Source organism: Juglans regia, chromosome 4, assembly GCF_001411555.2.
Source record: "Juglans regia cultivar Chandler chromosome 4, Walnut 2.0, whole genome shotgun sequence".
NCBI classification, from domain to species: domain Eukaryota; kingdom Viridiplantae; phylum Streptophyta; class Magnoliopsida; order Fagales; family Juglandaceae; genus Juglans; species Juglans regia.
This window is the reverse complement of record NC_049904.1, coordinates 7,811,735-7,834,091: the sequence shown is the minus strand read 5'-3', so window position 1 is coordinate 7,834,091 and position 22,357 is coordinate 7,811,735. Positions and strand designations below refer to the sequence as shown.

Here is a 22,357-nt window from a genome sequence, read left to right as displayed (position 1 = left end):
ACTTTGTTTAATTTTATTTGGGTTCCGAAGTGAAATTCGTAGTCTCTCTACCTCTGTAAATGGAGACGTCTGTCGGAAGATTCTCTCCGATTTCCATTGTTTTATTTGATACCTGAAGCTCGCGCGTTTGGCTCTAGGATTTCTTCGGTCCGTCGTATTTTCTATCTCAGGTATTTTGAATACGAAGATTTTTAGATTCGTTTTTTTTTTTCAAGTAGTTGAGAGCTCGTATTGAAGTCAGCTGTATAATTCGAAACCCTAAAATTTTCTTGGCCGCTGAGAAAATCGTGGAAAAGATTAAGGAAACGAGGTTTTCTTTTTTCTTTTGTTTTTTTCCCTGTTGCTATTATCGTCTTTGATCAAAACGATTCATGCTAACTTAGCTATGTGGTTGTGTCAGGCACACATGAGTTCAAATTTTTTATTTGGATCTGATATAAGGAATTATTGAAGGGTCATAATGATAATGTGTTTTTAGTTTCGAATATTTTCTCAGTTATCCAACGGAGTTAAGACCATTGATTTTTGTTTGGTTGATTAATTATGTTTTGTTACCATGACTAGTGTTGTGTGACTGTTCAATTGGGTTCCTTTTATGAAAATTCTTGTATGAAACTTGAAATTCTTGCATCTTTCTTGATGGTTTATTTGGAACAGTTGAATTCATATATTTGCAGATTGAATCAATACCCTTATTCATCGGAAGAATATAATTATTTTCTTTAGATACGACAAATGATAATGTTGTTAATTACATTGGGGGATACTTATAAAAAAAATTGGGGGATACCTAGGATCGAACTGTCTGCACTATACTCTTTGGAATGAGTTTTTTATTTGTAATGGTTCTTAGTGATAAAGTTTGAAGATTAGATAGTTCATATTTTCAATGACAGGGCCCTTCAGACAGCAATTAGGAGTCAATCTTGGTTTTTATATTTTTCTTCAAGGACTGCGAGAGAACAATGGATGAGCTTAAAGTTTTCTTTTTTAAAATATTGTTCTTATGGGCAGGGGCCATTGTTTTTAATGGGCTAAATGTACATGATTTTCTACTTTCGGTTGTAAACCCTAGTTAGGTACTTCTCATGTATACCTTCTGTGTACTTGGGCCTTGCCTCCTTTTATGTATAAAACTTCTTGATTACCTATCGAAAAAAGTATTTTTACCAGCAGAGTGATTAATTGGCATTTGTAGTTGTTGTTAATGTGCTAACTTTTACAGACGGGCACACAGCAAGTAAAATGGAGCAGTTTGAGGGAAAGGGACACTTTTATGTAGCTCTTCCTGTTCCTTTCCTAGATAGCTTTGGATATTTTAAATTTTCTCTTTTACTTTCAAAAAAATGTGTTAAATTTTATGTCATCACCAGTTTAGACTTCTTTCTACACTCGAGACTCCTTCGATTTCCTTTACAATACTTCACTTACCTTTAAACCAATATACCATGATTGCTTTCTTTGAATATGATTTGATTATTCGGGTAGTTGAACTGGTCAGATCATGTGTTTAATGTCTATAAGTTACATTTATGTATTTTGAGATTTCATGGAAATTCTTGCTCCCATTTAATTGTGAGATTCTTATTTTATATCTCCCTTTATTTTATCCCATGAGGAGAGGAATGGGGTCTTTCCGGGGTGTGAATCCGCATCCTTTGTTGCGGGTGAACATTTATGTCTGCTAACAATGTTTTTTGTAAGTCTAATAATTTTGTGGCTTGCTCTCTCTTAAACTCAATAGTTTTTGGACTCTAAGCTGTAAACCCCTCTGTGCTGCAAGGTTGCTGCATTTGGACTTTAGACGAAGTTGGAGCTCAAAATAAATCATCACTCAAGTATTTTGAAGCTGAAAAGCATGAGCATATAGTGTTCATGTAATGTCTATAACATGCAGACAGAGTTACAGGTCACTTTGCACTCTGAGTCCCACCTTCATCCAGAGAATATATCTGTTCAGGACAGAGATCCTAATGTGACCCCATCCACTGCAAATCATGTCTCAACAAAGAACCCTGGTATGTTAGTTTTTGCATATTTTTTACTATGATTGGTGCTTTAGAGAATGTGATAGCTACACAGTTAGAAAATCTCAGCTTTACTTGTATAATATCCAATGCAGCAAAAAGACCAACACGGCAATGGGCTGCTTGGACACGTCAAGAGGAGGAAAGTTTCTTCACTGCATTACGACAAGTTGGCAAGGCATGTTATTGCCCATGTGTATTTTGACATTTGACTTGATTACATTGCCATATTTTCTAACTACACTACATGACACTTTCCTTGCAGAATTTTGAGAAAATCACACATCGTGTCCAAAGTAAAAACAAAGATCAGGTATTTGCCTTTAGATTTTCTTCTGATCATTCTTTTTTCATGCTTTGTGAGTCTTGGCTATGTTATCTTGTCGATAATTCTTTGGTGTAATATTCAGGTTAGACACTATTACTACCGACTTGTGAGACGTATGAATAAATTGCTCGGCCCAGAGCTGTGTCTTGATGCCAAGAACTCTAAAGATACTAATGCTGCGATGCTTCGATGGTAATATGAACTACATCCATTACATTCATTCAATAGCTCTTATTGCATCAAAATGAATGGGACTTGCTTTGCTTTTACCATGTGCTGGATACATTAGGGACTTAAATATATTAGGTCCTGCAACATCATTTGTTTTCTTTATGGTCTTGTCTTAATTTTTGTTATGGTAATGCTAGTTACTCCATAATGTGCATAGGCTAAAAAACGTTTTAATTTCTATTTCTTGAAAATTTTGTCTGTCATGATCAGAGATCTGTTTATATTCTTAAATTGTGAGACTTTTGTTACAGGTGGTCCTTATTGGAAAAGTATAGTTGCAAAGCCTCAAAGCTTCACTTGAAGCCCCGAAGATTGAAGATATTTATAGAAGCCTTGGTTAGTCAACTTATCTACTTTTAATCCTGGAATGCTTTCCTATACATAAAGTCGATATTTTCTGCATGGGCTCAGCTGACTGACTATCTTTCCCCTGAAGGAGCACCAACTCTTGAAAGATCGGAGGAAGAACATAAAGAAGCGACCTTCCCAGGGGGAGAACTGTCCACCTGCTGCTCCAAGCACTGTACCAAATCAGAGTAGAGCATCGGCACAAGATGCTCGCATGGTTAAACTTGTTCTCGTGGATAGTCAAAACATTCAAAAATTAGGTTCTGGAAAAACATCATTGAAGCGCAATATCAATGTAGGTGTTAACCGCACTAATAACAAAGGAGATACTACTACTATGAAACCAGGAAGGCAACGGCGGAAACCAGGTGATTCCCTCCCCGCTCCCCTTCCAAACATTTGGAATGTAATTTAGGAGGTAGAGTTGATGATCTCTTTATTGCTCTTATATCTCTTGATAGTTATTACCGATAAAAAAAAAGAAGTTAGTTGCTTGATGATCTTTAAAAGTAGAGATAGCAGTACAATGGAATTTCTTCCCACATTAGTACCGATGCTCCACCCAATAGTGTTCCTTACTTTTTATTATTCTTGCTTTTTGTATATTAAAATGGGATTTCCTTCCATAATTTGCACATTCAAAAAGTGCTATAACAATAAAATTCTCTTGGACATCATTACTGGATGATTAGCGGGTGTCTTCTCATCAGCTGCATATAAAAAATGGGAAAAGGCTGCAATTGCTGGGGTCTCGTTGGTTGCTGATGCTGCTGAGCATTTGGAACGGACAGCTACTGATAAAGTGGTTGAAAATGACCCAGGTATTCCATGTGGGTGCCTAATTGTTCTTTTCAATTCATTTAATTCTAGACACATTAAGGTTTTGACGCCATGATTTGTCTCCACTATAATTTCCAGGCTCCAATCCTGTCAGCACAGTTCTGCCTCCTTTGCCTACTTTTTCTCACAATCTTTTTGTTGAGAACAATACTCTGACTTCTATGAAACTCAAGCTCCAGTTGTTTCCAATTGATGATGGTACTCGGAGGGCCCTGGAAATGGTGAGCAAACAAAAAAAGACAAAAAAAAAAAAAAAGTAGAGTTGATGTGTTATGAGGCTCTAGCAGCTGAATAGTTTTGGTACATCAAATAAACTCATTGCGTTTCCTGTTTTCATCTGTTGACAGGATAAGCATAATCCACACCTAGAGCTCACTCTGAGTACTCGGAAGAAGATATCATCAGTTTTAGAACATCTAAATCGCAAATGGGGAAACTCGAGTGTTGCCTCTGGAGAGTTAATGCTTTTCCCTTATAGTGTTCAAGGGGAAAACCTGATGGATTGTCCAAGGTGGACACAGGACTCTATTGTTAGTGCCGCAGATGTATATGCAATGCTAGGAAGGCCTACATTTTTCCGTTTAAGGTTCTTGCTTATTTTTTTTTTAAATAAATGCAATATCTTCCAGTTTACATCTTTGCGTATCATAACTGGCTGATAAAATCTCCTTGAAGGTATGGTTGGTTTTCTGATACAGAGCTTGGATCTGCTGTATTGCAAGCACATTCTGCATCCTGCTGCATTCCGGGAGAACATATCATGAACAACGACAATATAAAGGTCACAGATTCAGCACCCATCTCCGTGGCATCAACTATTGATCGAACTTTGGATCTCTATGAGGATCAACCAGCTGTTGTGAATCAGAATCATGCTCTTCCTCCCAGCTCAACTTATGTGTCCCGTGAGATGAATAAGTGGACTTGCTTGGCTCCTAGCAATAACTGTGTTGAGTCCTCTGATCTTGCAGCAAATATATCATGGTGCCGAAAGGAGGCTGGTGATGGAACTATCATGAGACAATCTGAAGATGTGGTAATTTTCCTTCCCCTTTTCCATGCTTATATTTGTCTATTGAACCCTGCTGTGCCATCAGCTCACATGTGGCTATGGAATCGAAACTACTGCACTCATGAGGGCTTTTCAGCTCTGCATAATGTGGAAAGTATTTTAGTCTCGTAGCCTTATTTTAAACTTAGAAATATGGTCTAGATACCTTCATGATGATATTAATCCTGCTTCACAAGTTAATTATCTGAAAAATCTGTTTTCTGATAAAGCAACAAGTTCAGGCTTTATTTTTAAATTTATCATGTTTACTTCGGATGTTGGGTTTTGATAAGATTTGTTTTTATCCTAACCCATTAGGGATAGAGCTGAAAATTTTCTATCTTAGGGAGACCATGGTTATCATATGAATAGAAATAGACATGTAATAAAGGGATGATCAAACACACAAATATTGTTTGCAGAAAATAAGAGAATGATAGAATGCAAAACTATGTTTTGGAAGTCACTATAACTAAATTTAAGAATCAACTTCATGTGTAGTCCTGAAGACAGACCCTTCCCCCTAAAGTGAAAAAACAAAAAGCGAAGGAAAAAGTGATGTGGTGAGCAGTGGTGCTAATTAAGTGGATTTAGACAATTGTTTGAAATCCGATGTATTTGCACAATGGTTACCACTTATATATTAATTATTTGCGAGTAGAAAGAAATTATATGACAAAAAATGTTTTGCGGGTAAAGGACAGCACCTATTATTGAAATCTTTTTATTTTTTATTTTTTGATGAATTCCTATTATTGAAATCTAGAACTTAATTATGGCTTGTATTCAACATATTTGCGCAATGGTTACCACTTAAAGGACAGTACAATTTTCTCTGTATTGTATAGGATGACCTGAGATTTGGTACTGGGCCTGCATTGACAGCTGGGGACTGGGCTGATACCCTTACCAACATAAGCATTGGTGATCTACTTTCAGGAGTTTCTCATGATATTGATGTTAATTGCATTGACCCACCTGTTGCCGAAAGCTCCCAATGTCTTCAGCAGGTTCCATTCAGTTGCGACTCTTTTGATGCTGCTATTGCTGCTCACATATCTAAGCATCAGGACAAGATGGGATATCAACCAACTTTGCCATCCCATGCATCTTCCATCTGGGATGCAGAAGAAACGTGTGATGCCTTCTCCTATAAAAAGAACTCTGTTTTTTGTCGGGAGGATCCAATTTTATCCAGAGTTTCTTCTCCAGGCTCCTGCAAGCAGACTACCAGAACGAGCTTGGAGGGTACTGATTGTTTGCTTGAGGTATTATTTGTGTAGTCATTCTATGATCAGGTGATCTTCCTGGGAATAGTTGCTGGTAGATTGAAAATTGTTGTAATATCTAGTGGTTTTCCTGCAGGAACCTGAAGTGGAGGAACCTGTGGAAAGCCCTGCAGAAGACCCCATCAAAGAAACTCATCAGTCTTGTACGCATATTGTAGATAATTCAGCAAAGGATTTCAGCACATTAGCAGATATATACTGGGTACGTTTCTTTTATAGAAACTTGTTCGTTTACTTTTAAGCCCAATAACTCATTGGAGCTTAATAGCTGACAGTTCACATCTTGAAAGCGACCTCTATAACTACCCTGTTTCAGCATGCTCTCAATACTAAATGAAATAAATTTGTGAATCATAGACATAAGTACTGCCATTTTTCATCTTTCATGGTCCTTTTTACAGGTAGTTGACTTTATATCTTTGCTTCTATATTGCAGCCTGATTCTTTAGGACCGCTAGATTTGGATAAACCGTCTTCTAAATACCATAGTGAAGATTTAATTCTAAGTGATAGCCTTGGCGGTTTGAACCGTCTGATAGCCAGCAGTCTGGATGCGTTCCAAAATTGCTCATTTTTCGGATTGGACAAGAAGAACCAGCATCAGTAGTTGAGGCTCGAGAAGTTCTTTTCATTTCAAAGTTGGCGGCGGAATTTGAGCTTTTTTTTTCTGGGGTATACTGAGGATAATCATTTTCAGTTTTCCTGAAATGAGAGTTGCATCTGAAATCGAGCGGTGCAGGCCAGTATAATCCGGCATTCTGCGTAAAGTATCTCCATCAAAAACTCCTCACTAGTTGTACAAAAATAGACATGGAATTAACTTGTTAGAGTTCTGTATTCCAACTTGTATCTTTTAGTTCCCTTGGCTGTAAATCATATTTCATAGATGATGCCAGAAACTGTACAATCCCAACAGATGAGAAAAAAAATTATCATCTGATCTGACATATACTGATGTTGTTGTTGATTACTGTTTTCTTTTGTCTGACTAATTTACTAAAATAAAAATTTCTTAACAAATTTATGTGGCAGAATGCCCATCTATGCACTGGTAATCTCTTGAAATTTATGAAGCCTTTACCCCTTTGAAATCATGATGGTTAGAAGCAATTGTTTGACTCATTCCATTCCCCCAAAGTTTTATTTATAGCCCTTTCATTTTCCACCAAATTAACTGATTTTCCCACCAATCTTTACTAACATTTCCTTGATTTGGAATTCAAATGATTTGTAAGTAATTAAAAAAATGGAGCTTTGATCAACAAACCTTGTAAAAGTTTTGGCGTTCAGCAACGTGGACAAATAGGATAAAACATTTCTTAGAATTTATTATAAGGGCATGAGGATGCATCGTCGTTTCAATTCGGAGATGTAAAGATGAATACCATATGGTGATTGATAATGTCACTAGAATCTCATTGTGCATTGTGATTGACAATGCTATATATAAGATGGAGACGTGACACTCATCAGCATTATTGTTATGACATCATATGTATTGTCGATGACATTAATGCATGCTACAATCGGTGACAAATTGATATATCACTCTCCCATTATCATTATTATAAATAATGTGAATTTCAATAACCATGCAAGTGCACATGATTTAGGAAATGAAAGAAAAATGAGGTTTTAATTTCAAGACCAAAAGAAATTCAGAAAAATCAACACTTTTATCAACTAGGCTTTTACAAATTTTGTTGTTTCAAATATAAATAACACAACGCATACAAAATGGAAAAGAGAAAAGAAAAGAAGACGTGATCCATAGAGAAAATAGGTAAAATTTTTTAAAAGAGTGTGCGGCGCTTGCGCAACACATAACTGCAAATATCATTTTTCTAATAAAGCAACCCAAAAGATATTTACAGTTATGGAATATGCAAGTGCCGCGCACTCCTTTAAAAGAAAGTGAGTAAATAAGGAATCCACATTAAAAAAATAATTTTTTTAATAATAGATTCCACTCTTTTCTTAAGGAAGTGCACGATGTTTATACAATCCATGACTCTATCTAGCAATACTCTAAAAATTCTTTGCGAGTGTGTGCTAAATTTATACATCAATTTTTGAGAATTCTTTGAGATGGTAATAATGCTACTACGATGATGACATGCAACCCTTTGAAGTTGTGGCTCAATCATTCACGAGCATGTAATTATTGAACCCTTTTAAGATACCAATAAGAGGAACTTAATTAAAGACTAAAATGATTTTTGTGATTTGTATCTAAGAATATTTGATCCGACAGTTGACTAACAGTATAATAATAATAATAATAATAATAATAATAATAGGCAAAGTAAATTGATTATTTTAATATTTAATGCAAAATTATAAAATGCAGTTAATTCAACATTTTCAAAATACCTGTTTTTGAAGCTTTTTAGGCATGTTTCTAATCAAAACACTTCATGTGCTGCTACCATTGGTTTGGTTTCGATAAGCGTTGTTTCCAGCTTTAAAGAAAATTTTACTCAAGCCCTATACCACATATTTACTAAAGAAAAAAAAAACAAAAAAAAAATCTTTTATTTATTTATTTGTGGAGCAGAACTGCTAATAACTCCGGAATTTTTCCATGGCTGGAATCTCGACTGTCTAGTGGTCGTGCAAGCCGCAGTGGCAACATGCAATGCAATCATGGCCCCTCGAAATGAACTATTCGTTCCCTAATGATCATGATCTGTCATCATCCAAATGCATTCGATCCAATCAATAAACATGAGATATTAAAATTTCTATTTTACAACTATTTTATTATTAGAGAATGTCCGAATTTATCATATTTATAGAAAAGTTAACATGGTGGTAGATTTTTTGCTGAAGAAAGGTGCTAAGGGTATGAGTATCTTTTTGATTGTATTGATGGCTCTGTTGGAGTATAGCATCTCAGATAGAAAACATGGAGTTAAAATCCAAAGAATGAAAGGCCAAAGTTAAAAATAGACAATATACATTAGTTAGAAGGATAAAGTAGACAATATACATTAGTTAGTTATTTTCTATTTTTAGTATAAATAATTTTAAACACAAATGATCAAATACTTGATTCATTCAATATTTTTCATTTTCAAATAGTCTACATATGATATTTTCTATTCTTCATACTTTCCATTTTCCAGTTTATGAAACTCTTGACATGGTATCAGATTAGTAAAATTCCACGACTCTTCTTCTCTACTGGAAATTAATTCTTTCTTGTTACTTCTTCAAGTTTTTCTGCACTACATTGATTTTATTTTGTAGTCATTCTTCTGTTGATTATTTCGATTTTCTGCTCTTCTTGTTTTTCTTGAAATGGCATCTGTCAGCTCTGCAGACTCTGTCAACTCAATTCCACAACCTAATCCATCAAATTGCCAAAGTCCTCCCATTCCACAAAATAATCCATCAGAAAATTCATAAAGTCCATATTACTTGCATCCAAGTGATAACCCTGGTACCCTTCTTGTCTTAGAGATTTTCAGTGGTGATAATTATGTTGCTTGGAGCCACTCGATCATCATTGCTTTATCTATCAAGAATAAAGTAGCATTCATTGATGACTCGATTCGACCTCCAAACATTTCTCAGTCAGTTCTTTACACAACATGGATGAGGGCCAATAATTTAGTACTTTCTCGGTTGATAAACTCAATTTCTAAAGATATTCGAAATAGCTTGTTGTATGTTAATTCAACTCTTGATCTTTGGAATAAATTGAAGACACGGTACCTAAGAAGTGATGGACCTAGAGTTTTCCATCTTGAAAAATCTTTGAGTCCTATAAACCAAGGTTCTTCATCCATTACTGAGTATTTTAGTATCTTCAAATCATTATGGGATGAATATGTTAGTTTTCGTCCTTTCCCAACTTGCACTTGTGGACAAATGTCAACTTGCACATGTGACATCTTTCCTTTTCTATTACAAAGGCAGAAATCATATTATGTTTTGAAATTCCTTATTGGTTTAAATGAATCTTATGCATCTATAAGAAGTCAATTGCTTCTTTCCATACCATTACCAACTATGGCAAAGGTTTTTTCTTTATTACTTCAAGAAGAGAGTCAAAGGCAACTGACCAACTCAGTCTCAACTGAAACTTCAGCATCAAACCAATATAAGTTTTCAAAATAAAAGGCCAAGAAGTCTTCACTCCATTGTACACATTGTAGGTATAATGGACACACTATTGACAAGTGCTTCCAACTTCATGGATATCCTCCTGGTTGAACTGGACCAAAAGAAAAGAGAAACTACTCTGCTGCTCATGCTGCCATTTCAACCAATGAAGTCTGTGTTCAAAATAAGGACGAGTCTCACATGATTTGTTTAACCTTTGAAGAATTTAATAAGCTTCTAGCTCTTGCCAATTCTTCACAACCTTCTCAGTCTTCTTCAAATATCTAGAATTCCTTAGCCAGTAACCTTGTTACTTCAGCCCAGTTTTCTAGTAATTTTTCTAGTAGTTTTTCCTGCAATTTTGTTTCTAGTATACCAGATCAATCTTGGATATTAGATACTGGTGCAACAGATCACATGAAATGTTCACCACATTTCTATTATTCTCCTCCTAAACCAATTAAGATATCTATAAACCTACCTAATAGACAGATTATACCAGCCACACACATTGGTACAATTTACATTTCCAATAATCTTTTCCTGCATAATGTCTTGTGTGTACCCTCATTCTCTTTTAATCTCTTATATGTTTCTAAGCTAACACAACAGTCTAATCTTTCTTTGGAACTCATTATCTTTTGCAGGACCAATCAAAGAGCAAGATGATTGGGATTGCATTTGAGAAACAATGATTATATCATTTTGTACCTTCCTGCACAATTTCTAAATCCAATTCAGTTCAATTTTCTGCTGTTTCTCAAAAACCCTTAGATCTATGGCACTATAGATTAGGCCATGTATCTCTTTCTAGACTGTCTTCCCTCAAACACTTAGATTCTTCTATCTCTATGGATTGTCAACATATATGTGATATATGTCCTTTGACAAAGCAAAGAAGATTACCTTTCCCTGTATCACATATAAAATCTAATAAATTTTTTGATTTGGTGCACTGTGACATATGGGGTCCATTTGCTACTATTTCTTATTCAGGTTATCAATATTTCTTGACAATTGTTGATGATATCTCACGATGTACTTGGGTTTACATGCTTAAAGCTAAATCTGAAGTTCCATTTCTGTTAAAAACCTTTTGTATAATGATAAAAAGTCAATTTAATATTGCTGTCAAAACCATAAGGTCAGATAATGGACCTAAATTTTTTCTTACAGATTTTTATAGTAAAAATGGGATTTTACATCAAAAAAACTGTGTAGAAACCCCACAGCAAAATGGAATAGTTGAAAGAAAGCATCAACATTTACTTAGTACAGCTAGAGCACTAATGTTTCAATCAAATATTCCATTGTCTTTTTGGAGTGACTGTGTTCTCACAGCAGCTCATATAATCAACAGAATACCTACCCCTCTTCTTAATAATAAAACCCTTTATGAAATGTTTTTCAACAAAACACCAAAACTATCTCATTTAAAGGTGTTTGATTGTCTTTGCTTTGCCTCTATACTTCAAAATCATAGACATAAATTTGATCCTAGAGCTATCAAATGCTTATTCCTTGGATACCCCTCTGATGTAAAGGGTTACAAAGTCATGAATCTCAACACTAATAAAGTGCTTATCTCCATAAATGTCACATTCCATGAAAATATTCTCCCTTTTACAGACACACCTTCTAATCCACAAAGTCATACATTCTTATTCCCACCATCAGAAAACAACCATTATTTTTCCACCAATCCTACTGTTCTTCCTAATCAATCTATATCATCAACTTCTCATGATGATAACCTTCATTCATGCACTGACCAAGATGTGTATATGTCTCAGAATAATACCATTTCTAATAATCTACCACAACTCAGAAAATCCACTAGAATTCAAAAACCATCTATTCTTCTGCAGGATTACTATTGCAGTCAAGTTACCTTAAATGCAGCCCATTCAACTTCTTCTAATGATGGTTCTACTAAAAGTAATTTCTATCATATTTCTCCTTTTCTTTTTGCCTGCAGATTATCATCTTCTCATAAAGCTTTTCTTGCCTCAATAACAACTTCATCTGAACCCAACACATATAAACAAGCTGTCCAATTTCCAGAATGGTAACAAGCTATGAAAAATGAATTACATGCTTTAGAGTTAAATAAAACATGGGAGCTTGTAACTTTACCTAAAAATAAACAGACAATTGGTTGTAAATGGGTATTCAGAATCAAATACAAATATGATGGAACCATAGAAAGACACAAAACAAGATTAGTGGCAAAATGTTACATTCAACAAGAAGGGTTAGATTTTTTTTTATATCTTCTCACCTATTGCCAAGATTACTTCCATTCGACTTCTACTTGTTGTTGTTGTAATTAAAAATTGGCACATTCATCAACTAGATGTAAATAATACTTTTTTACATGATGAATTACATGAAGATGTTTACATGGACTTGCCTCCTGGACTGCCTAATCAAAACAACAAAGTTTGTAGACTTTTAAAAAGTCTCTATGGCCTTAAACATGCATCTAGACAATGGTTTGAGAAATTGTCTAACTCTCTTATCACCTATGGTTTCACTCAAGGAAAATCTGACTGCTCATTGTTTATTAAAAAGTCAGCAACTTCTTTTATGCCATTGCTTGTTTATGTTGATGATGTGCTACTAGTAAGTGAGGATTTGCAACAAATTCAGCTCTTGAAGAAGTTCTTACATGATCAATTTACCATCAAAGATTTGGGACCATTGAAATATTTTCTTGATCTAGAAATAGCAAGATCTAAAACTGGCATTTCACTTTGCCAACTAAAATATGCCTTGGACATATTATAAAACACTGGTAACCTAGGCTCAAAGCTTGCTGCTTTTCCAATGGAATCAAATCTCAAACTCATTGTTGACGGGCTAGAGCTTTATGAAGATCCATCAGAATATAGGAGACTGGTTGGTAGATTGTTATACTTGACAATTACCAGACCAGATCTTGCCTATTATGTCCAAGTGTTAAGTCAGTTTCTAGCTAAACCAGCTGTCAGCCATCACAAAGCAGTAATGAGGGTCCTCAGATATTTGAAAGCTACACCAGGGCAGGGTTTGTTTTTCTCATCATCATCAGAACTTCAACTCAAAGCCTTCTCAGATAGTGACTGGGTAGTCTTCCTCGACACTAGGAGAAGCATAACAAGTTTTGCAATATTTTTGGGCAATTCCCTTATTTCTTGGAAGTCCAAAAAGCAAGTCACAATTAGTAGATCCTCTGCTAAAGCAGAGTATCGAGCTCTTGCAGCTACAACATTTGAGGTGCAATGGTTGGTCTATGCCTTCAGGACTTGCAGATTAATAATCAACAACCGACAGCTCCATACACAGATAGCAAATTAGCAATGTCTATTGCCACCAACCCAGTTCAGCATGAAAGAACTAAGCATATACAAATTTACTGTCATTTGGTTCGAGAGAAATTGCAAGAGAAGCTTATCAAGCTATTTTACATTCCCTCTCGACTACAGTTGGTAGACATACTCACCAAGCCACTGGGTTCATTGCCTTTTCATCACACTCTATGCAAGATGAACATTCTCAATATTTATGTTCGATCATCTTGAGGGGGGTTGTTGGGTATAGTATCTCAGATAGAAAACATGGAGTTAAAATCCAAAGAAGGAAAGGCCAAGGCTAAAATAGATAATATACATTAGTTAGAAGGATAAAGTAGACAATATACATTAGTTAGTTATTTTCTATTTTTAGTATAAATAATTGTAAACACAAATGATCAAATACTTTATTCATTCAATATTTTTCATTTTCAGATAGTATACGTATGATATTTTCTGGTTTTTTATCTGAGATGCTATACTCCCAACACTTTCCTCCGCCTTCGTGAGGTTTTTCAATAAAATTTGGGTCATATTCTGCATTTTTAATAAAAAAAAATTAAAAAAAAAACTGTTTTATTATTAGAGAATCGATATTTATAGTTTTAGAATGTGCAAGTTTCGAATACTCCATTTAAAAAAAATAGATAAATCTAAGACCTACATTAAAAAAAAAAAAATCATTTTTTTAACGATAATTAGCTCCATTTTTTCTCAAAATGAATATGCAAAACTTGAACAAGTGATTATATCATATATAAGTGTATTAAAAAACTTGTAACTATTCTGATATTCTTTCGTTTATTCATTTTATACGTATGATCATATAGCTAAGCTAGCCTCTTCCGAAATATCATCGGTACTGACTTGGGGTACATTCAAATATTTTTTAGAACTATTAGATACATGACATGACATGACATCATCATGTATGTACGTATATACGACTTGATCATACGATGAATGAGAAAGTCTTAATTTCCCACATACACCTTTAATTTGTTTTGTTATATTCAGCTTTAAACTACTTGTTTAGCTACAATTAGTAATATTTTTTCACTTTTCCTTCAAAACTTTGGATTTATAAGCATTGCCTCATCATGCTAGCTAGTAGCTACCCAACCATCATTTTAATCAGCTCTTGCTACTCTCTCTCTCTCTCATACTGCACATCCAGATGGAGAACAATCACGACCAGAAGCCTCATGCTGTGATGTTTGCCTACCCTCTTCAGGGCCATGTGATCCCCTTCGTCCATCTAGCCATGAAACTTGCATCTAAGGGCTTCACCATCACCTTCATCAACACCCTCTCCATCCACCACCACGTCACCAAATCCCAACCCCATATCGCCGCCAAAGACAACATCTTTGCCGGAGCACGTGAATCTGGTCTAGATATACGTTACACGACGGTTAGCGACGGTTTCCCAATAGGGTTCGACCGCTCCCTCAACCACGACCAGTACATGGAGGGTCTTTTGCATGTCTTGTCTGCCCACGTCGATGAAATTGTAGGAAAACTGGTACAGCACTCCGACCCTCCCATCACTTGCTTGATCGCAGACACTTTTTTCGTGTGGACATCGATGATAGCCGAAAAGTATAACCTTGTTAACGTTTCTTTCTGGACCGAACCAGTTCTGGTTTTCACTCTCTACTATCACCTCGACCTCCTTAGAAAAAATGGCCATTTTGCTTCTCAAGGTACTTGCGTAACCTCTCTCTATCTTTCTCTTTTGCCATTTTCGCTGTCATGTCTCCTTAATTTCTTCCAAACTTTCTGCAAATAAATAGATAATCGTGAGGACACCATAGATTACATACCTGGTGTGAGGGCCATCCAACCAAAGGACTTGATGTCTTATCTTCAAGCTACCGATGACATATCGACTGTGGTGCACAGGATCATATACAAGGCATTTCAGGATGTAAAAAGAGCCGACTTTATTGTCTGCAACACTGTCCAAGAGCTGGAGTCCGAGACAATCTCAGCCTTACAAGAGAAGCAGCCAATATATGCAATCGGGCCACTTTTCCCTGCTGGGTTAATCACCAAGAACATTGTACCTACTAGCCTTTGGTCCGAGTTGGACTGCACCCACTGGCTTCAAACCAAGCCACATGGTTCGGTTTTGTATATCTCTTTTGGTAGCTATGCTCATGTGAGTAAACATGATATTGTGGAGATAGCATATGGGCTTTTATCAAGTGGAGTGAATTTTATTTGGGTTCTTCGTCCAGATGTTGTGAATTCTGATGAACCTGATTTCTTGCCTGTTGGGTTTGAAGATGACGTCAAAGGTAGAGGCTTGATCGTCACTTGGTGCTGTCAGATTGATGTGATCTCGCATCCGACGGTTGGAGGGTTCCTAACTCACTGTGGATGGAACTCGATATTAGAGAGTATATGGTGCGGTGTTCCACTACTGTGTTTCCCTCTGCTGACAGACCAATTCACAAACAGAAAACTAGTGGTCGATGATTGGAGGATCGGGCTTAATCTTTGCGACAAGAAGTTAATCACAAGGGAGGAAGTTGCAGCAAAGATCAATCGTGTGATGGGTGGAAAATCAGGTGATGAATTGAGGATGAATACAAAGGAGCTCAGAAAGATACTAGATAATGCATTAAACAGTACCCATGGCCATGGATCTTCAGAAAAAAATCTCAACCAATTCATCGATGATGTGAAGCTCAAAGTTAGAGAGAAACTTGGGGTAGTGACATGGGAAACAAACGGTATTCCAATATGAGGAAATCAATATTCACCATTAAAGATCAAATGTTCTCTTGATCTCGAATTATGCAATTTTCAATCACAACAGTACTTGATATCATGTTGAAAAGTGATTTTATGTGTTCCAAGATGAAGATCAGTAGCTAGCATTTCTCCTGTGCATAATCGTAGGGCGGGTAATTAATGTAGTAGATTATAATGATGTACATGTTGATCCACATCTATTTTCTTGGCCATTGTATCTTCATGATAGTTCTATCAAATAATGGAGCTGTCAAGTGATAGAATTTAACTCCTGCTGAATGGGCCATATGTGTGGAGTTGTCCTCATCCATATTTTAATGCATATGGTGGAAACTGTCAAAATTGCATCATCAGAGTTTGCTGTCATTTTGTTGCCATTCTCTCATCTTTTCATGATCTTGTCGTTTGAGAGTGTATATATTTATTATTTGTTGATTTTTCATTAATTGCCAATTTTCTAATTATTATCTGATAAGTTGATGATGGCGGCCAGCTTTTTGTCCTGTTCTGAGTAATAAAAAGAAAAGAAAGAAAGAGTCTCTAATTGCTTAATTTCATCCCTATCTGTTTCTGATCATAACCAAAATCACTCAATTTATTAGCTAAGCCGGGTAAATCATGTATAATTAATTAATATAGAGATGACCTCTGAGGAACAGTGTTAGAAGAAAAAACTACAGGAACTTTTTCATTTTGCAGAATTTGAATTTAAATTTAAATTTAGACTCATAGTATTGCGTCATAACTTATGCGTAATCATTAATCAATCCTATAGAATGGACACGTCATACTCATATTCTTTCATCATAAATTATAGGAAAAAATTACTTCTTCTGCCAATTCTTATCGCTTTATTTGATCGTTTGAAAAAAAAAAATTCACTCAATAATTAAGAAAGTGATTTTAAGTATATTAATATATTTTTTATGTTTTAAAAATATTAAAAAAATGTGAATAAAAAAATTTAAAAAAAAAAAGTTACAAAAGTAACTAGCGATTAAAGTGAGCGGCCTACTCTGGACGGCAAAATAGCCCGACTCTAAATTATATATGTCATTAAAGTAATTTTTATCATATCATTCGTACTCTAACATCTCGTTTGAATATAGAAATGGTTTCATTTCATCTCATCTCATCTCATCTCATCACATCATTACAATTTTATCAAATTTTTTAAAATAATAATAATATTAAAAAATAATATTTTATTTAATTTATAATTTTAATTTAAAATGATATCACCTCATCTTATTTCACTATTTAAACGAGTTATGTCAAGTTCGTTTTGGTGAGAGTGCATTACTACGATTGTGAAAGTTTAAGCACTTGACAAGTTCATTCTTTATTCGTTATAAGTAGAACAAGGACAGAAAATACTGGATACAGAACGTAAAGTTGTGGAAATTTCAGCAATGAATTTCCCTAATTAATGATAGTGTTAAAATAAATATAGATAATTAAATCTATATATTTCTATCAATTTAAATTTTTAGAATAAGTAATAATTGGATAGGACATCCCGACTGGATAGCCGGCCCCCGAGGTGGGCCTGGGCCCCTAAGTCCAAAGTCTGTGTCATTACCAAAAAGCCTAGCTCAATGCCAAGAGAACCCAACCTATAGTCAAAATCGAATGGATAACTATCTAATGGTGGCAAATGATAGAAACAACTATCATTCAAATTTATTAAGAGATGAACTATCATCTCTAAGTTTGAATTTAAATAAAGGATAACCATTATCAGATAAAAGAACAAATATAACTTAGAGCTCTCTCTATATAAGGAAAGAGCCCAGGTATGTAGAAGGATCGAACTCATTGGTGTTATTAAAATTATCTTCAATCACTAACTTAGGTATCAGAGGCGTTCCCTCGAACCCCCAAACCCTCTACTCTTTGGTTGCAAGTAATCGTGAAATGGTGGTGGTGAAACACGCCCATAATAGTTGGCGCCATCTATGAGATTATTTTTGTCTCACACTTAGCGTGCTTTTTACATGTCCATCACCACTCGGTCTCAAGCAAGTAGAGATCAGGAAGAAGCTTCACAAAACATGGAGGAAAGACTTACGGAAATGGAGGAGATAATAAAGAAACTTTCCACAAAGGTTGACTCATTGCGTAAGGAGAATGTGACTCTCAAGTTGCGAAACGGGCTGTTAGAAGAGGATGCAACACCCAGTCAAGCTGACAGGGTAGAGATGGATCGAAGGCAAACAGTGCGGGCGTTGGCAAATGCCATCAGGAGAATGAGGAAGCAAAAAAGCTGCACCACGACGTATGTAGCTTGATGGATAAATATGACGGAACATCATCTTCGGTCGATCAGTTGCTGTCCAGTACAAATCTACCATTCTCTGCATAAATTATGACGATGCCTCTGCCTCCAAAGTTTAAAGTCCAGTTGATAGACCTATATGACGGCTCAAAAGATCTCGTGGAACATCTTGAGACTTTCAGAGCCCATATGACGCTTCACGGATTCTCGAAAAAAATCGCATGCAAAGTTTTCTCTTTGACTTTAAAGGGATCGACAAAAGGATAGTTTAGTGCACTACAACCAAATTCCATAGAAAGTTTTGAAGAACTGGGCAAGCAGTTCTTGACCCAGTTCATGGCGAGTAGAAGGCACAGGAGGCCAGCCGCATACTTATTAATTGTCAAAAAGAGAGAGGATGAAAGTTTGAAAGCGTATTTGACACGCTTCAATAAAGAGAAGATAACAGCTGATGATTAAGACTAGAAAATCATGCTAGCAGCATTGTTGGGAGGTATTTGGCCAATGAGCCCTTTTATGGCCGAGTTGGCCAAGAAAACCCCTTCCACTTTACGAGAATTCATGGACAGGGCTGATGATTTTGTTAATACTGAAGACACCTTGATCTCCTTGACCACCCAGCCAGAAAGAAGGGATGAACAGGAACTGAAATAAGGAGAGAGGAAAGATAGAGATGGAGGTCAAAAGGCAAAGAGAGACCAACAAGAGTTAAGGCGGGATAGTAATTTAAGAAGGCATAATGGCGGTTATGTGCACTATTCCGATAAAATAGAGGAAGAAGAACCAATCAATATTAACGAGCGACAAACTGAGAAATATTGCACTTATCACAAAATAAGGGGACATAAAATCGAGGACTGCTACAACTTGAAACGTAAAGTAGAAGAAATGAGAGGCAGTGGCGAGTTGAAATGCTTGATCGCCCAGAACATCACCCTCCACGACGTACAAATGACCAAAAGATCGAGCACAAAAAAGGAAGAGTGAGAACCCTAGGCGACAGGAATCACCAAGAAGGGGAGGAGGTCAAATGAACCTTGTGACCGAAGACCGAGAGCGAATGATAACCGCATAAATCCATCATTGTGCGAGATACACATGATCGCGGGCGAGTATGTAAGAGGTGGTCCAACTTCCTCATGAAGAAAGGCATATGTTAGATTGGCAAGATATGAAGAAGTTTATAATATGGAGAGACCTATCAAGCAACCCCGAGTACAGATGTCTCCCGCAATATCTTTTGGAGACGAGGATTGCCGAGGGGTTGTATATCCCTATGATGATGCTTTGGTGGTAACAATGCTTGTAGCAAATTTTACCACAATGAGGATATTAATTGACAATGCAAGTTCGGCGAATATTCTATTCTGGGACTCTTTCAACAAAATGGGAATCGGTGCGGATCAATTGAAACCAGTACCAACTACGTTAAAAGGGTTCACTAGAGATGCGGTACAACCAATGGGGTCCATTGCATTGCTAGTATCTGAAGGCACAGACCCTCATGTCATCACGGCGATGACTGAGTTTTTAGTAGTGAGAACTTGGTCAGCATATAATGCGATCATTGGGCAACCCACGTTGAATGCTTTAAAGGCTATCATTTCGACCTATCATTTGAAAATGAAGTTCCCGACAAGAGCTAGAAAAGGCGAGGTAAGCGGCAAGCAGGTCTTAGCCAGAGAATGTTATGTGCAGAAACTTAGACAGGGGCAAGGAGAGGCCAGTATTGTGGATACTAAAGAAAAGGTGGTCCTCCCACCAAGACCCCGGGTAATGATGACGGAGCTAGAGACTAGAGATGAAAATGCTCTGAAACATGGGGAGGCAGATGAGCCCCTGGAGTTGGTCACCCTTGAGCAGAATCGTCCTGAGAGCCATGTGAAGATCGTGACTAAATTAGCATCGAAAGAGAGACAACAACTAATAGACTTCCTTCTAGACCATAAAGACGTATTCGCATAGAGTCATAAGGATATGTCCGTGATAGGCGATGAGGTCATCGAACACAAGTTGAACGTAGTCCCAAAGGTGCGCCCTTTACAACAAACGAAGAGAAACTTCAGCACCAAGAAGTACGAAGCAATCATGGATGAGGTGGATAGGTTATTAGGAGCTGGATTTATCATAGAAGCATAATATCCAGAGTGGCTGTCCAATGTAGTGTTGGTAAAACAAATCCAACGGAAAGTGGTGAATGTGCGTAGATTTCATCGATCTTAACAATGCTTACCCAAAAGACAGTTTTTCATTACCGCGGATAGATATGATAGTAGACGCAACAGCAGGGCATAAAATGTTAAGCTTTATGGATGCCTACTCAGGATTGGTGCGAGAGGAGGGAAATGAACAAAAGTCGGTGTATTACGTAAGTAGGGCCTTGAGATGAGTTGAGGCCAGATATCCAAAGGTTGAGTTAGTCGCCTTCGCCGTGGTGGTAGCTGCAAGGCGATTACGGCCTTATTTCCAAGCTCATCCGATAAAGGTGATTACCTCATCACCTCTATAGAAAGTATTGCAGAAACCGGACACATCGGGACGACTGGTCAAATGGTCAATTGAACTAAGTGAGTATGACATCAGTTACATACCAAAACCGCCGTGAAGGGACAGGTCTTGGCCTATGTCGTAGTAAAATTTTTAAATTTTAGAGAAGAAGTCCATAAACCACCTGAAAAAAATCTATGGCAAGTATATATGGATGAATTAACATGCCGAGTAGGGGGAAGAGTTGGTGTGTACGTAGTAACGAATGAGGGAGAAGAGTCGTACCATGTAGTATGATTGGAGTTCAAAATAACAAACAACGAAGCTGAATATGAAGCAATACTCGCGAGTGTAGTAATAACGAGGGTGTTAGGAGGCGAGGAAGTCGAGATGAAAGCCAACTCATAGGTAATAGTCAGGCAAATCACTGGGGAGTATTTAGAACCAAACTAATAAAATACCTTCATCGAGTCCAGGAGAAGTGCAAAGGACGCAAATACTTTGGAATCGGTTTTGTATGTCTCTTTTGGTAGCTATGCTCATGTGAGTAAACATGATATTGCGGAGATAGCATACGCACTTTCATCAAGTGGAGGGAATTTTATTTGGGTTCTTTGTCCAGATGTTGTGAATTCTGATGAACCTGATTTCTTGACTGTTGGGTTTGAAGATGACGTCAGAGGTAGAGGCTTGGTCGTGACTTGGTGCCATCAGATTGATGTGATCTCGCATCCGACGGTTGGAGGGTTCCTAACTCACTGTGGATGGAACTCGATATTAGAGAGTATATGGTGCGGTGTTCCACTACTGTGTTTCCCTCTGCTGACAGACCAATTCACAAACAGAAAACTAGTGGTCGATGGTTGGAGGATCGGGCTTAATCTTTGCGACAAGAAGTTAATCACAAGGGAGGAAGTTGCAGCAAAGATCAATCGTGTGATGGGTGGAAAATCAGGTGATGCATTGAGAATGAATACAAAGGAGCTCAGAAATATACTAGAGAATGCATTGAACAGTATCCATGGCCATGGATCTTCAGAAAAAAAATCTCAATGAATTCATCGATGATGTGAAGCTCAAAGTTAGAGAGAAACTTGGGGTAGTGACATGGGAAACAAACAGTATTCCAATATGAGGAAATCAATATTCACCATTAAAGATCAAATCATGTTTTCTTGATCTCGAATTATGCAATTTTCAATCACACGGCCAGTAGTACTTGATATCATGTTGAAAAGTGATTTTTTCTTGTATTCCAAGATGAAGATCA

At 36.6% G+C, this 22,357-nt stretch overlaps 4 protein-coding genes across 4 annotated transcripts; all 4 read left to right on the top strand.

Moving 5' to 3' along the window:
• On the top strand, positions 1–7,084 carry LOC108985985 (TSL-kinase interacting protein 1-like). The gene is made up of 14 exons (XM_035689323.1): positions 1–170; positions 1,784–2,018; positions 2,123–2,205; positions 2,293–2,340; positions 2,438–2,547; positions 2,838–2,922; positions 3,023–3,302; positions 3,645–3,755; positions 3,853–3,995; positions 4,122–4,360; positions 4,450–4,810; positions 5,674–6,093; positions 6,191–6,316; positions 6,551–7,084. Exons 2-14 carry the CDS (start codon positions 1,892–1,894, stop codon positions 6,719–6,721), a joined length of 2,304 nt encoding a protein of 767 aa, XP_035545216.1. The 5' UTR covers positions 1–170; positions 1,784–1,891; the 3' UTR covers positions 6,722–7,084.
• A 5,969-nt stretch (positions 7,085–13,053) lies between these two features.
• Positions 13,054–13,563, top strand: LOC108985981 (uncharacterized mitochondrial protein AtMg00810-like). Its single transcript, XM_018958476.1, has one exon. The coding sequence runs from the start codon at positions 13,054–13,056 to the stop codon at positions 13,561–13,563; it is 510 nt and encodes a 169-aa protein (XP_018814021.1).
• A 1,045-nt stretch (positions 13,564–14,608) lies between these two features.
• On the top strand, positions 14,609–16,768 carry LOC108985986 (UDP-glycosyltransferase 86A1). The gene is made up of 2 exons (XM_018958480.2): positions 14,609–15,265; positions 15,356–16,768. The coding sequence occupies exons 1-2, from the start codon at positions 14,737–14,739 to the stop codon at positions 16,312–16,314; spliced, it is 1,488 nt and encodes a 495-aa protein (XP_018814025.1). The 5' UTR covers positions 14,609–14,736; the 3' UTR covers positions 16,315–16,768.
• Positions 16,769–20,577: 3,809 nt separating this feature from the next.
• LOC108985980 (UDP-glycosyltransferase 86A1-like) lies at positions 20,578–22,143 on the top strand. The gene is made up of 2 exons (XM_018958475.1): positions 20,578–20,705; positions 21,621–22,143. Exons 1-2 carry the CDS (start codon positions 20,578–20,580, stop codon positions 22,141–22,143), a joined length of 651 nt encoding a protein of 216 aa, XP_018814020.1.
• Positions 22,144–22,357: the final 214 nt, after the last annotated feature.